Source organism: Pleurodeles waltl, chromosome 9 (genome assembly GCF_031143425.1).
Source record: "Pleurodeles waltl isolate 20211129_DDA chromosome 9, aPleWal1.hap1.20221129, whole genome shotgun sequence".
In the NCBI taxonomy this organism is placed as follows: Eukaryota; Metazoa; Chordata; class Amphibia; order Caudata; family Salamandridae; genus Pleurodeles; species Pleurodeles waltl.
The window spans coordinates 86,436,773-86,454,006 of record NC_090448.1 but is presented as its reverse complement, the minus strand read 5'-3'; the positions used below and the strand labels follow the sequence as shown (position 1 = coordinate 86,454,006).

At 43.8% G+C, this 17,234-nt stretch overlaps 1 protein-coding gene across 1 annotated transcript in view; it reads left to right on the top strand.

Moving 5' to 3' along the window:
* GRM7 (glutamate metabotropic receptor 7) overlaps window positions 1-17,234 on the top strand; it is a 1,785,443-nt gene that overhangs the window by 746,080 nt on the left and 1,022,129 nt on the right. The window contains exon 3 of the mRNA XM_069206344.1: window positions 15,863-15,998. Coding sequence (XP_069062445.1) covers window positions 15,863-15,998 — 136 coding nt within the window. The remainder of the gene's footprint in view (window positions 1-15,862; window positions 15,999-17,234) is intronic.

The following is a 17,234-nucleotide window of genomic DNA, read 5'->3' as shown; positions in this document are numbered from 1 at the left end:
CACAACCACCATGGCAGCTGCATCCCTGACTGGGTGAACTCTACCACCAAGACAGTTGCAACCCCTGCCGGGCTGACACCATCATCATGGCAACTGCAGCTTTGATTGGGCTGTGATTATCATCACAGCAGTTGCCGTCTGGACAGGGCTGATGCATTCTGCCAGGAAACTTCTGAGAGTCGAGAGGATCCTTTGCAGTACCTGTCACTTCGTGTTTGGCTCTCAGTTAGCTTTCTCTGGGGATGGAAACCCTAAAGACTAGTTAAGGAGGTGCACATACAGACAGGGCTCAGCCTCATCCTTTGGAACCCCTGGCCCTCCAGGTCATGGTGGAAATTTACAGGTGGTTTGTACCCTGCAGCTCCTTGCTACTGCTTTAGATCTGCATTGCCAGGTTAGTTGGGAAGACTGCACTGGGAAAATTTGCTTTTATATTGAAAATTTACATTTAGCTTATCATTCTTGGATTTTAAAAGAAAGCACATTTATTATTACTGCCTTTTTTGGCATTAGGGATCACACACTTTGCGTATTATCATTTCACACTAAGAGTAAGATTCCAACTAGCCCATGAATGTGACGGCTGACAAATATCTATTTTGACCAGGATTGCAATCATCAGTGGTGCAATGTTCATCGCACATGGTAATTACTGAATGTAATAAAATGTCCACCTTCTGCACCTGCCAGAAATTTACTGGTAGTAAGAAGGGTTGTATTTTCTGTGCATGTAGATTTTGGTGATGTATCCCTCAAAAAGTTAGAGTGGGTGCATTTTATCGCACTTGATACTTTGCCAAATACGGTGGTTTGGATTTTATGTCTTCTATAAATTTCGACTATACCTCCGGGGAACTTAAAATCACGTCTAAAATACTAGGTTCTAAGTAGCAAACTGGCTGTTTTTTAGCCCAACAAATGAGCAGTTCTGTGGATGTACATGGATCAACTGTGCATAAAGGGATTACACCCTATCTGCGTGGTTCCAACTGATTTTTTGTTTTGAAAACATGTTCTCAGCCCTTCAACAATTAGGTTTTTACTTCCACTTGCTCCAGAAGTAGGGATACTGGACTGCAAGAGAGCTGTGTCTCCTCTTTGTCCTCGGGTGCTGTGATTACTAATTCAAGGCACTATATAGATATCGTTGGGAAAATTATTCCTGTCCCTTCGCCTGCTGGCATAGAAAATTATTTTACCCTTAGCAGTTTTCAGGTAAATGATGTTTCCCATGGAAGATAAACCACATAAACTGAATATTGTGCCTGAGCGGGCATTTGAGAAAAACTTCAAAATCTTGCAGAAACTGACCGTTCAGAAATAAAAGTAATACACATGCAGCGTGTTTCCTCCTCCCACCAAGAACATTATCACACTGAATGGTTGTCATTATATATTACTGGACAGAAGTAAAAAAACACAGTGTGCAACATTAGTCACCATGTACTTGTGTCAGACCTCAGGCTCTAAAGGCCCAGTCTCAATGAAGATGCCTCCATCTACCTAAATATGGCTTTGAACTAGTCTAGCGTGACGGGGCTCCAATCACCAGAATTACATTTAGACAGACATTTTTGAGACTTTTAACATTTTCTGCAAATTGCTACATCCCATCCCTTTTATTATTTTAAAAACCATTACACTGTAGGTACAGGTAGGTTGTTATTAGTCTATATTATTTTTAAGTACTTTTAGAGTGATGAAATTAGATTTTGCATTCAATTTGCACAAATGTGCATTTTTTGTTTAATTGTTTAACTTACTGTACCCACCTGTCTTTTCTAGAGAGGACCTTTAAGATTAATCTGCCAGATCACACAGGGGTGACCTTTCACATCAGTGATCCTTTGCTTTGTTATGTTATGAGTCTTTGTTCAGAGTGACCAATCATAAATAAATTATTGTCACCAGGACTGGCAAAAGTTGAAAACAAATATTCATTGTACACTTGTGCTATTGAAGTCTTCAAATGTATGTGAGAACCTTTATTTAATTTGTGCTGGATTGTGGAACCCTGAAATCATTTTTGAGAGCTGGGATTTAGGGCCTGATTATGATATTGGCGTATGGAATACTCCCTAACAAACGTTACGGATATGCTGTCCACTGTATTACGATCTCCATAGGAAATAATGGGACTGTAATACGACATCATCAACGTGATTTCTGTCACATTTGTTACGGAGTAACCCCATCCCCCAAAATCATAATGAGGCTCTGAGTCACACTAAAGACAGATTTAGTTGTGTCACTAGCCTCATCTCTTTCAAACAATTCATAATAAAAAATACATAAATATATATCTATATTTGGGGACTTTAGGTCAACCCGCTTCTTCCATTGGTCTGTTCAAGTGTCATTCACATTGTGCTCCCTCCTTTTAGAGTATACAGAATCTGACAATGGGTCTGCCCACTTCAACCATTAACTTTCGCCACTGTTTGTGATGGTAGTTTGCTCTTGCACAAGTGCACATCTACTTAATAGGTAGTCAGATTCAGTACCATCGCAGGTGGCCCAATCACTGCTTTTAATCCATTTTTGTAAATGATCTTTGCAATGGGTCATTTTGTACTTTTTTAACACATGTGCCCCTGCCTTTGATGGAGCCATTATTACTTTGCATTACTTTTAATGAATGGTGATTGGATGGCCAAGATTATTCTGGACAGCCCCAATCTTTTCAATGACTGTCCCAGCGTCCTGAAAGTTTTAGCAACAATAAATACATATCCCGGATTTGAAGAGGGTCGTAAGGGTACGCACATTAATCACAGCGCTGTGAAGGCTCACATTTACACCAGTCCTCTGTTCAGACAAGGGATAGAGTTTACTGGTTAAAGAGCCTCCTGCTATGCTGTCTGACCTCATTCACGCCGCACAGCAGGATTTAATGAGGGGTGAATCAGCCTCTGCGAACCCATCACCCAAGGCCAGCATGACAAGCATGACCTTGGAACACATCCCAGCAGTCTTGGAGTTCAGAATCCCCTGCTTTTGGCAGTGCCTGCAGGGGCTGGATTCTTCAACTTGATTTAGACCAATTAAGCTCTTGGTAGGAGGAGGAAAAAATCACCACAGGAAATGTTCTTTTATTTCCTTCTTATCTTGCTCAGAAAAGATAAAGGGGCATTAGAGAGCACAGAGAGAGAATAAGTTATCAAAATCTGTAGGAGAGGCCACTTGAACTGACAGGCCTCCTAAGGACAGTGAAGTGCCTGCCTGTATGTTTCTGGATTCTGCTGTTTTTCATGTGCAGCAGCAATTCCACCACTAAAATCTTTGTCTCCTTCCTCCTTATTAAAAGAACATAAATCCAAGTTCAAACAGTATTATGTAAACATTAATGAAGGATAAGTCCATGGTGGAGAGATGAACGTGTGATTGAATCGGCATTCAATATTCATGTATTTTCTTTCAACAATCAATTTTGATGTAGGTGATGAATGGACGGAACTGACAGGAGACAGGGAGGACAGCACAGTTAAAAGAACCAGAAACATGGTTTAAAAAAGAGGAAGGTGGAAGAAAAAGCTGCGCGTCTGGGAAGGGTGATTTCCATTACAGGCTACGGTCATTGTACAGAATCATACAGATGCTTCGTAGTTTAACCATTATGTGGTAAATGTACAACTTGTCCATATGATATGTTTAATTGACTTACCAGTAATTCAATTACTCTGAGTCCATTCTTCATCATTCGAATCATTACACTTCGAGGTAGGTCCATTTCCAAAGACTGGCATCTAAATTCTTCTATCCTCTCCTGAAGAACCTGAAGGCACCTCCTCTACCTGAAAGGAAAAGTATATCGGACCAAAAAACATCTTGTACTATTGCCCAGCACTCCATCTAACCTCAACTTTCAGAGCGGCCCAGCTAAGAAACCAACCGGCAAGGCAAGAGTGATTGGAGGTTGGAATGAGAAAGAATGAACTTAGGGTAATTACATTGCTGGTAATTTAAGCATTACCTCTTCATCCACGTCCTCATTCAGATATTACACTTTGAAGGATATCCAGCCCGCACAATAGCCTGGCCAACCAGAAAAGGGACAGAAAGACACCATAAAAATGGGTAAAAAATGCTGCACTCACACAGAATTTATTCTTGAATTCTGTAGCACTTTGGTTCTTAACCTGTGAAACAGGAAACCCTGCTGGTCCATGGTGCCTGCTCAGGGGACCCATGACTGCTTAGAAAATTAAATAATATTAACAGTGCAATAAGGTGTATATAAATGCTTGTTTCTGTATTTTTGTGTTCAAATTATTATCACAATAGATTACACATGAATGACTCAGTAGGGGTCCTCAAATTTCAATAATTATTTAGTGGGGGTCCATCGATTTCAAACATGATTAAGTAGGGGTACACAGAAATAAAAAGGTTACAAACCACTGGTCTAGCAGAGGAACATAACAGCAGAGACAACTCTCAGATCAAAATCAGCTACACTTGACTTCTCACATTGGAAACAATAGTGCTTCACAAAACCCATGTGCTGGTCCTACAAATTTAAACCAGGGAAACAGTCCATACTCTACCTGGGAGGCTGTCATGCCTTGAGTAGATGTTCCTTGTATCTGTAATAAGCAGCGAACATTGTCAAGTTCATATGCAGCATAAACGAAGTCTTAAGCTCTTTCCAGCTGTATCAAAATGCAAAAAAGGAGAATCTGTTAGCTAAAATAAATTATAATTTCCATATAAATTATATGTGCCCTCCTCAGTACTGCTACATAGAGCAGAGTCTATCCAGGAAAGGAAGGATATGGAACATTCTCAGAAAACTGTCTAGATAAAATGGAAGAATCCAGTCTCGGCAGTACCCTGCCATGAAAAAGTTTGAGGAAAGGAGATCTGCTCGAAATGGCCCCAGGCTCACACAATCTCCTGGAGTGAGTAGTGGCTATAAGCAAAAGACTTTACAGGCTAAGCATACTAAATCCACTTCATCCAAAGGTTCAAATGAAGGCTTCTGTTAAGCATCCAAAACCAGAAGTATATTCCAGCTTAGAAACAAGAAACCTGTTTCAAAAAGGAAAATTCACACTTTTGTCTAAGTTTACTCCTTTTTGGTATTCACAACCTACAAGTTTAAGTTTATGAACAGTAATTTTACTACTGTGGGGACTCCACACTCATTTCAGTCTCTGCACATAAAAAGACAGGCCTTCCCTGTAAGACAACACCCATATCTCAAAGTTTATCACACTAAGGAAACTTAAACTGGGGAAAATCCTCCAGTTGTAATAACAGAGATTCATTCTCAAATACTCTGGAACTCACCAACCTTCTTACACTGGACGCACTTGCCACGGTTAGAGGGACAAGACATTTCCTGGTTCAGGATACCAAAAAAAAGTTGTCTAATTCCTATATCATGATGATGCGAGTACCTATGTTATTATGTTTCAGCCCCCATTGACTTGACCACTACCTATCAACCAATCGTACCATCTTACTTGCCGAAACAGCACCAGATATAGCAGGTTGCACTTGAATTGCTGAAGAGGGACACCTGGATTTACTCAGGCGGCCATTATTGCCCTCCTCATTAAATGAGCACACCGAAGACACATGTTTGCATTTGGATGCACTCTTCACCTCCATTGCTTCTGTTCATTGTCGGTGTTAAGTGAACAGCAGCTCGTGAACATGGAAATAGTATATAACTAGCCATTAGAACGAAGCCATAAAGCAGAGAAATCCTCAAGGTTTAACTTGAAACACAGAGACTAATAGAAACATATCCTCCCAAATATTTAGACTTAGGCCCATATTTATACTTTTTGACGCAAAACTGCGGCAACGCAGTTTTGCGTCAAAAAAATTAGCGCCGGCTAACGCCATTCTGAAGCGCCATGCGGGCGCCGTATTTATTGAATGACGTTAGCCGGCGTTAGCCGCCGGCGCTGTCTGGTGTGCGTTAAAAAAAACGACGTACACCAGGCAGCGCCGGCGTAGGGGGAAAATGGCGTATGGGCGTCCAGAAATGGTGCAAGTCAGGCTGAGGCAAAAAAAACGCCACAACCCGATTTGCGCCATTTTTTTACGACGCCCATCCCCCATAGAAATGACTCCTGTCTTAGCAAAGACAGGAGTCATGCCCCCTTGCCCAATGGCCATGCCCAGGGGACTTCTGTCCCCTGGGCATGGTCATTGGGCATAGTGGCATTTAGGGGGGCACAAATCAGGCCCCCCTATGCCACAAAAAAAAAAAAAAAAATAAATACTTACCTGGACTTACCTTAATGTCCCTGGGGTGGGTCCCTCCATCCTTGGGTGTCCTCCTGGGGTGGGCAAGGGTGGCAGGAGGTGTCCCTGGGGGCAGGGGAGGGCACCTCTGGGCTCATTCTGAGCCCACAGGTCCCTTAACGCCTGCCCTGACCCAGGCGCTAAAATCCAGCGCAAATGCAGGTTTTTTAGTCCCGCCCACTCCCGGGCGTCATTTTTGCCCAGGAGTATAAATACGACGCATATGCATCGGAGTCATTTTTTAAGACGGGAACGCCTACCTTGCATATCATTAACGCAAGGAAGGTGTTCACGCAAAAAATGACGCTAACTCCATGAACTTTGGCGCTAGACGCGTCTAACGCCAAAGTATAAATATGGAGTTAGTTTTGCGTCGAATTTGCGTCGACAAAAACAACGCAAATTCTGCGCAAACGGAGTATAAATATGCCCCTTCGTTTGTTAGCCCAGTGTCCAGATGTGTGCATCTGTTAATTGCCCCTTTAAATGGTCGTTGGTCAATGGGCTATGCGTCATTCAGAAACCTTTACTTACATTACCCTCATTTCTGTAGTCTGCCTAGCATGTCCTCCAGAAATAAAAGAATCAGTGACTGCTGTAGTCTTTTCTGGTGAGCCCCTGGCTTCAAAGCCCTATCAACTTTGGTCAAATCCCTGGAGAGGCAGAAGGACTTCTTCATAGACTGGAATATTTGCCCCCAACTCGGTCACAAAACAGTGAATAATTAGTAGTAAAACTAAACCTGCAGACCCCTCTTCCCTAAGGACAGACAAAACGCAGAATGGCTTTTGGGGAGGTGCAGAGACATAGCTTGGTCAGTAAAACGGAGGGTGGGGGAGCTTCAGATTTTTCAACATTCAAGCTGGCATATAATGTCAAAGTTCATTATACACAAGCATGGCAAATGAGAGGGGCTAAAGGTGCAGTAGAAAGGAAGACAAATTCGGACTGGTAGGGGTACTAAGTGAGCAAAAACACTATTGTGTAATATAACCAACATTTTTTGAGACTTTCAAAGCAGACAGGAAGAGTGTGTGCGTTTTTGTCTGTGTGTATGTAAACATTCCTTGTGAAATCCGGCATACGCCGCACCATTCCCGACTGAAGCACCTACACCCAACTATTTTCCAGAGAATACATTTATTCAGGGGGTATAACAACACAAACACCCCCCTGAAGCTACGACACTGAGTGGGTATTCCTGGTATATGTCCCTGGGAGGCATAATGGAGGATTAAAGCGTCTTTGAAAGTTAATAAGTGCATTATCGTGCCTCTCTGTGGAAGAAGGTTCAGCAAAAAATGAAATGATTGGAATAATTAAAATTAAGTAGTCCACAAAGTTATGTGATAGACTGGTGATTACACAGCACTTTTTGGTTATTTATCTTTTCACTCTCAAAATCAAATGTGATTTCAATGTATTTATTATGTAAAGTTCAAATTATACTGTAATTAAATTCAGAGCTCTCATATTACTTTCTAAGCATGTTGTATCTGCATGCTTCTTCGTCAGGGAGTAACCAATAAGTGATGTTTAAGTTGTATATAAAACAAAAACAGGCAATGACAATGCCCATACCCCTCAGGGGTGAAACGTATTGGCTTTGGCAGTTCTTATCCCTATCCTAAATGGCTGCTGGAAATGTGTTTGCATGCATCCGTATGTGGCCATCCTGGAACAACAATGCATAAAAAGATGGCTACAGTGTGTGTGGGTACATCTACAGGGAACTGTCTTTGAGTGCATTTTGCTTCATCAAATCCCTTCAAAGATGGCCATTGAGGGTTAGCGCACAATCGCAGCAGTCATCTTTGAACGGGATTTGCTAAAATAAAACAAACTCATTTACACATGCCTTCCACACACTAACATCTTAGAATAGTTATGAAGTCATTGTGTATGGGCCTGTATCCCACCTGCTTGGTGGGAGACAAATACTGTTAAAAACAGGGAGTTTGAGGGAAAGGAGGATACTGAGTAGCAATTTGGAGAAGAGATGGGGGTACAGGGAGGAAGAGGGACAGAATATTGGGCCAGATGTAGCAAACGTTTTGCGACTCGCAAACGGCAAAATTTGCCGTTTGCGAGTCGCAAAACGCGTATCCCAATGCAGAAATGCATTTTGCGAGTCGTTACCGACTCGGAAAATGCATTTCAGACTCGCAAATAGGAAGGGGTGTTCCCTTCCTATTTGCGAGTCGCATTGGGATGCAATACCATTTGCGACCGCATATGCGGTCGCAAATGGCATCGCAGTTACCATCCACTTCAAGTGGATGGTAACCCAATCGCAAACTGGAAGGGGTCCCCATGGGACCCCTTCCAGTTTGTGACTGGAGCCCAAAATATTTTTTCAGGGCAGGGAGTGGTCCCAGGGACCACTCCCTGCCCTGAAAAAAACCCGAAACTAAAGGTTTCGTTTTTTTTTTAAGTGCAGCTCGTTTTCCCTTAGGGAAAACGGGCTACACTTAAAACAAAAAAAAACTGCTTTATTTAAAAGCAGGTCGCTAACATGGAGGTCTGCTGACGTGTCTATGTATCCATTCCTAAAAGAAATACCTCAAACTGGTTAGAATCATCTTTATATGTTACACTTTCAGTAAGGAAAGCTGGAATGTAGCAGTGATAAAACAAGGATTAAGACTGCAAAAATTACAGGTATACCATAAAAAACAGAGTTCATTACTCAAGGAGACCATCTCCGCAGTTACCAATATAATAAAACATAGCAATGGAATTGTATGTAATAGCATGAATCCTCTATATCAATTAGAGCATACTGTTATACTTTAATAATAAAGGAAAACATATCTACAGGTAAATATGTATACATTTTAATTGCCTAACTCCACATGCATTTACCTTTACGAAATATATATTTTCAAGGTACACAGGGTAAATTTAGGAAAAGCAAATCTATACTTCTGTATCTGCACTTATCTTTCAATGTTTTTGCCCTCAATATTTTGGCTAACATATTCCTTACTCAATATACCAAACGGTAATCCATGTAATTAGAACATCCAGGACGACTTTTCATTTTTTTTTTTTTTTTACGAAAAAAGAAAACAAATTAACACAAGTGGCCTCCAAAATGGATAGCTAACAATAGCCATCATAGAGCTTGTCCCAGACTGTTCTGGTTTACTAGGGATGATGTTTTCACTGGATACTAATTCAATAGTTTTGTACATCTCACATTCTGTGTTGTATTGAGGAGCCAAACCATATTCATATTCTACGGGCACTGTTAATATTCTACAGACTTACATTAAGCATGTAGTATCGAAAGGCCACATGTTCCTATCACTGTGTTTGCATTTTAAATGAATGAATACTGAACTTGGAGCCAGATGCATTAAGTTTTTTTATGGTCACAAACCTTTCGAATCACTACAATTCAGGGTCTGCATCCATTAAAGCTCCTGTACACATGAACTAAACCCATTTTACTATTCAGGTTTTTTTACCAAGTCATAAAATGGGTTTAGAAATGGTTACTAATTCGGTAGTTGGAAGGGAAGTATTTCAGGCGTTTCTTCCAAAAACCAAAATGTTAGAAATGGGGTTTCTGGTTGGCTAGGGTATGCACTTAAGCCAGGCAGAACCCACCCACTCTAATCAGGGCAAGGGAGTTACACTTCCAAGATAACCCCTACTCACCCCCTTGGTAGCTTGGCATGAGCAGTCAGGCCTAACCCAGAGGCAATGTGTAAAGCATTTGCACAACACACACAACACAACACTGAGCTATGTAAAAATAAACTGTATTGCACAAAACATAATTAGACCAAACATTGCATATCAGAAATACCCTGCTACCTTAGCAGTTGTCAGAACGTTACACAGGTTACCAATATTCTGCAAGAATAAGCAGTAGTCACATTAGAACACAAAAGTACTTAAAATTCTGCAACATAACCAGTAGTCAGGAATCACATTATAAAACCAATACACTTATCATGGTATTACCATAAATGCCCATAAGAGGAACATTAGAAAGCATACGTTTTGTCATAAAATACACAGGTGACCATATCACCCTACAATGTCCCTTCCAGGGGCATAAGAACGAGTATGTCCAAAAAGTACCTGTACTATGGTGTAGAGGCACTCCTAGTGCCAAGAAGATCGATATGTGGGGCCCTTGGTGCTCCTATGCGCCAAAACGGTGGCCGCTTATATCAGGGGGATGGGGGTAGCATGCACCCCCTCCATTTCCTCTAGCGGGGCCCCTCCTGGGACCCGCACACACTTGGGTGCCCCTCCCAGGGCCACTACGGGCCCCTCCACGAAAGGGGGGGCAAGAACCAAAACCCAGCAAAGGGGAAGAAATAGAGACCATACGACGGGGGCCTCCAATGAGGCTTCTACCCTCCCGTGATCTCGGTTGCTGGAAAGGGAGGCAGGGAACCTCTGTTGAGGACTCCCGTCCTGCCTCAAGTTCCTCCAAAGATGGGGGGCCCTCCGCTGTTGGCTCCCTAATGCAGGGGAATGTGGGAGGAGGCACACGCTGAACTCTCCCGAGCACGGCACCTCCCTCTCTCCGCACGCCCACACCGATCCTGGTGTGCGAGCTCCCTGGGTTGAGGCAGTGATCTCCACCAAAACAGGGGCTGGGGTGTACCCTGGGGATGCTAGTAGGAGCGCATTGGATCCTCTCTTCGTTGTTCTGGTGCCCTGGGGGCACGAGACACAGCGCCCTCAGAAATGCTTCTATAAATTACGGCCCACGGGTTGATTTCCTTCCATCCTTCCAAAGGCAACACGAAGAAGTGCTCCCCAGGCGCTTATGGGCAGAGAACAGGGGAGTTTTCAAGGCACTGTCCACGACAGGCCAGAGCACTCTCAAGGCACTAAATAAGTAAAAAGAGGAAAAGCAGCACTCCTCATGCTGGAGAGTTGCATGGGTCAAGGGCGACGGCACCCTGCCCCTGGAGACAGAAGGCAGGGAGCACAGGGCTGACAGGCCCAACAACAGGCCAGCACAAGGGATGCAGATGGTGGCAGGTCCTCCTAGTGACCTAGCAGGTCACAGGTCAGCACAGCAGCGGCAGTCCAAGGCGGGTCCTGGTGAGTCCATTCAGCAGCATTCTGTTCCAGGTCCAGAGGTATCCCTGGTGCCCAAAAGAATGTCTAAATTGTGGGGGAAAATCCCATGTACTTATCCTCAGTTTACAATGTGTTTCACAAAGAGAGGTAAGAGGAGGTTCCAACCAGTTACAACTGGTTCTGGGGGCACCCCTCTCTCCTCCAGCACAGGCTCTAAACATCTGTTGGGGTTTGTTAGAAATGGGGTCTTTGGTTGGCAGTCAGGTTACCCACTGTCCAAGCAAGGACCTCACTCTAGTCAGGGTAAAAGAGAATCACCTTCAGCTAACTCCTGCTTACCCACTCGGTAGCTTGGCACGAGCAGTAGGCTTAACTTCAGAGTGCTGGGTATAAAGTATTTGTACCAACACGCACAGTAACTTAATGAAAACACTACGAAATTACACAACACATGTTTAGAAAAATAGAAAATATTTATCTAAACAAAACAAGACCAAAATGATACAAATCCACAATACATATGTCAGGTTATTGATTAAAATGCAAAAAGAGTCTTCATGTAGGTTTAAACACACACTAACACTGTTAGCATGAAAATGTACCTTGGGTGCGTCAAAAATAACCCAGCACGGGTGAGTGTGCATCAAAAGGGCTTCCTATGCATTGATTTCACTCAGGAGTGAGACCTTGCGTCGTGTCTCCTTTTGACGGGTCGGGCGCGTCGTTTCTTCTCTCCGCAGGAGAGCGATGCGTTGATCCGGTCAGCACTCTCAGGTCCGGGCAGGCCTTGCGTTGTTTTTACATGCCCAGTGGTACTTGCGTTGGAAATCCAGCCACACGATCATCTGAAAACCATGCAGCACGGGTTGCGATCTCACCAGCCTCCGTCAGTGATGCTGCGCGTCGTTTCCCCAGTTCCATGCATCAATATTCCGGTCGCGTTGCAGGCGATTGGCGATTTTCTGCCGCAAAGCCAGCGGCAAATTGATTTTTCAGCCGCAGATCGGAGTCGCGTCAATCTTCTCTGTGCGTGGATTTCTTCCTCTTAGGCTGCCTGCTTCTCCTTTCAGGATCCCCGGAAACTGGATGGGCACCACAGGGCAGAGTAGGAGTCTCTCAAGAGACTCCAGGTGCTGACAGAGAGAAGTCTTTGCTGTCCCTGAGACTTCAAACAACAGGAGGCAAGCTCTAAATGAAGCCCTTGGAGATCTTCACAAGAAGGAAGGCACAAAAAGTCCAGTATTTGCCCTCTTACTCTGGCAGAAGCAGCAACTGCAGGATAGCTTCACAAGGCACAGTCACAGGCAGGGAAGCTCTTCTTCCTCAGCTCTTCAGCTCTTCTCCAGGTAGAGGTTCCTCTTGGTTTCCAGAAGTGTTCTAGAGTATGTGGTTTTGGGTGCCCTTCTTATACCCATTTCCTCCTTTGAAGTAGGCCTACTTCAAAGCAAAGTCTATCTTGAATGTGAAATCCCGCCCTGCCCAGGCCAGGCCCTAGACACTCACCAGGGGGTTGGAGACTGCATTGTTTGAGGGCAGGCAGAGCCCTTTCAGGTGTGAGTGACCACTCCTTCCCTCCCTCCTAGCACAGATGGCTCATCAGGAAATGCAGACTACACCCCAGCTCCCTATGTGTCACTGTCTAGAGTGAGGTGCAACCAGCCCAACTGTCAAACTGACCCAGACAGGGAATCCACAAACAGGCAGAGTCACAGAAATGGTATAGGCAAGAAAATGCTCACTTTCTAAAAGTGGCATTTTCAAACACACAATCTCAAAATCAACTTTACTAAAAGTTGTATTTTTAAATTGTGAGCTCAGAGACCTCAAACTCCACATGTCTATCCGCTCCCAAATGGAATCTACACTTTAATCATATTTAAAGGTAATCCCCATGTTAACCTATGAGAGGGACAGGCCTTGCTACAGTGAAAAACAAATTTAGCAATATTTCACTGTGAGGACATATAAACCACATTACTATATGTCCTACCTTAACCATACAATGCACCCTGATGTCGGGGCTACCTAGGGCCTACCTTAAAGGTGTCTTACATATAAGAATAGGGAAGGTTTAGGCCTGGCAAGTGGATACACTTGCCAAGTCGAATTTACAGTTAAAACTGCACACACAGACACTGCATTGGCAGGTCTGAGACACGAATACAGAGCTACTTAGGTGGGTGGCACACTAGTGCTGCAGGCCCACTAGGTGCATTTGATTTACAGGCCCTGGCACCTCTAGTGCACTTTACTAGGGACTTACTAGTAAATCAAATATACCAATCACGGATAAACGAATCAACAATACAATTTACACAGAGAGCATATGCACATTAGCACTGGTTAGCGGTGGTAAAGTGCTCAGAGTTCAAAAGCCAACAGCACCAGGTCAGAAAAAAATAGGAGGCAGGAGGCAAGGAAATATGGGATGACCCGGCATAATCTCAAAAGTCTAACATGGGTAAACAACCCTTTGGTGTGAGGCCAGGCCACAGCCTTTACATATGCATGTGTGCTCCTCCTCTCCCTTCTATCAGCCCAAGAAGACTATTCAATATGCAGATGCCCCTCTGTGAGACCTCCACCATCCCTGTGTGCAGGCTGTCTGAAAACTATGCACAAAGCTCAATTGTCACTCTGTCCAGACTTGGATTGGAGTCAAGCTGCAAAAGCACCGAGAAATGCTCACTCTGTAGAAGTGGCATTTCTGTAATAGTAATAAAAAATCCACTTACACCAGTAAGCATAATTTCCCCCTATTACATTCATACCCAACATGCCTACGTTACCCATCATAAAACAGACAATACCCCTTAGACATATGGCAGGGCATTTCCAATGCAATCCTATGAGAAAGCAGCACTCACAGCAGTGAGAAACCAAATTGACTGTTTGTCACTACCAGAACAGGCCACGCTACTAGGCACATGTCCTGCCTTCTACATAGATAGCACCCTGCCTACATATTCTACCTTAGGGATGACTCACATGTAGTTAAAAGGGAGTTCTAGGCCTGGCAAATACATTCAGATGGCAGGTCCTTGTGGCAGGAAACTGCGCATGCAGGCCCTGCCCTAACAGGCCTGAGACAGGTTTGAAAGGCTACTTCAGTGGGTGGAGCAAGCAGCACTGCAGGCCCACTAGTAGCCTTTAATTTACTGGCCCTGGGTAGACCGATACCACTTTACAAGGGACTTACAGGTAAATTAAATATGCCAATTAGGTATAAGCCAATGATAGCAAGTTTCCAAGGGAGAGCACATGCACTTTAGAACTGATTAGCAGTGGTAAAGTGCCCAGAGACATAACGTCAGCCAAAAAGTGTCTGAAAAATAAGGAGGAGAAGGCAAAATGTTTGGGGAGTTACCCCGTAAAAAGGGCCAGGCCCAACACGAATCAATACCCTATGTGACCGGAACTAATTCTGGACCATTGATAAGTTACTGACTGCCAAGTTGGGGTAGGAACTCATTCACCAAGGGACCTTGCCCCTTTTGTGAATTGTGGTTGCAGCCAGTTGTGGCTGCTGCCAGAAGGGGTGGGGGTTGCGGGGGACAGCACACAGAGTGGGTTGTGTGAGGGGCCAGTTAAAAAAATAAATGACTAGACTTCTTGCCCCTCCGTGATCCGCCACTCCCGCCAGCTGTCTCGTCTTGTGTGCTTTCCTCCCCAACCAATCATGATGCTTCTCTCATGCTGTTACACAGCATGAAAGAAGTGCTGTGATTAGGCTGAGTGGGCAGAACTGCTGCTCATTGAAGGAGTAGGTGAATGCGCTTGGTCTCCACCTGGCTGTAAAATACAACTGGGTGGAGAGTTTCTAAGTGCGCGTCAGTTTGGCCTCCCTCGGATGGCCGGTCAAACTGAAATGCACACTTAGAAGCACACATACAAATTCTCATCCACTTGACGTGGAGGAGGCTGGACCCGCCCTGTACTACGAAGGCGGAAGAATAAAGGGATAATCAAATGCTTTTATAAGCACTTTATTTTTCTGCTTTTCGTCAGTGTGGCGATGCTACCCTGCCATCACGAAGAGGACGGACCTGGTGGCAGCTTCAGGTGGAGTATGCAGTAGTCCAGAGTACACTGCCATTTCTCACTGAAGTTTTTCAAAACTAAAAGCATTTAAAAGAAGCACCCGTGTCTTGCAGGCCCTAACCCCTGTTTTAGTAGCCAATCGGAGAGAGTTGTAATTTGTAATCTGCATAATGGATATTCACTAGGTAGGTTTTAAGGTGACCCAATCCAAATCATTATGGTATGAACCTTTTAGTACATTGGTTGGGTCGCAAACAATTTAGCGGTCGCAAAAAGTCAGGAAGCAAATTACAAATGCTTGTGCAACCAAAGTTTTAGTAGATATGCCCCTGAAGTTGTTTAATCGAACTTGGAGAACTTCAGCTCACAGTCACAGCTCATGAAATATGTGAGACAAATGTTACAATTAGTTTTTGTTCAACATTTTAATGTGTTGTTTACTTCTTTGTGGTGCTTATGTTTCCAGCACTTAATTCACTGTTTCATCTTTTGGTTTTTCTAATAGGAGGACTGTGCATTGCTCAGACTGTGAAAATCCCCCACGACTGCAAAAACGAAGATGCAGACAAAGTCATCAAGCAGCTTCTGGAATTTCCGAACGCCAGAGGTGTTGTCATGTTTGCCAGTGACGAGGACATAAAGTAAGGCGCTCTTTCAAACATACACATCCTCTAGCAGCTGCCATATCACACTATTGAGTTGGAAACCTATTGTGATTGTATTGATTGTCATAAAATGTACTTTTCTTGTATCCTGCAGTTTACTTCTGAAAAAGCTAGCGGGTGCCTTGAGACTTCAGTCGCTTTCCATTTTACAACACTAACCAACAGAAGGGTGGTGGTGGGACGCATGCAATGAAAAGGAAGACGTTACCGTGAGGGGCAATTACGAAAGGGACCACGGGTGTCCACGGGGAAGTGGGGCTTGCCCCCCCCCCCCAGATTTAGGTACAGCCTGGTGTGCAGGCTCAAAGTGCACTGTAACACTATGGCCGCCGTAGTGTTACGCTGCCTCAGGATAGATTATGTTAAAATGATGCCCCTTCCCCCTCCCTCCCCATCCGAAAAAGTTTCTGCGGACGCCCATGAAAGGGACAAAGTCAAAGGCTGTGTGGAACAGGTGTTGGTGGGGCAAAACTTTTCTAGAGAGAACAACGAGAACTAACACGAGGCCAGAAGACGATTTGAAAAGAAGAACGGTACCCAGGCATATAAATTTAAATATTAAAGACATTTAAATTATATTCAAAACATCCCTAAAGAGAAGATTTCTTGCAGTTCATTAAGAATGGTCTGGAGAAGTAACACATTGATCCATCCCCAGTAAAACCATGTGGGTAGATGGAAAGGGATTGTGAAGCCCACCCATACCTGCAGCTCCATCGGGGAAGAAGACAACACTCCGCCCCACCTCCCTCACCTAGAGAGGCAACAGCCTCCCTGATCCTAAAACGCCTTCTAGTCATCCTGCTTAAAATACTCAGAGCTGCAATGGACACTCTACAGAGATTTATCACCTGCCAAGATAACTGGGAATTTTAGCAAACCTAGGTTAAAGAGACTGGTAGCTTTCTATCTGGCAGGTTATTCCACAATATCATGACTTTAATTTGTAATCCCTGTTAATTTAAAGGGAAGTACTGGCCGGAATCATTGATTCAGTCCCCAGTATCTCCCTGAGGAGTTTAGAGACAAATCGTATTAACGGGCAAAGAGAGTGACGTATCATTTCGATATAAAGGCCTTTGGTAGTTTCAGAGGCTAAAGCATTTACTCATGCTTACCTGTTTATGATTGGCTGCTCATAATGAGGCTCAAGTCCCCAGTTTATAGAGATGTTCTGCACTAATTATCATAGTACACTTCTTAATAGTCAGC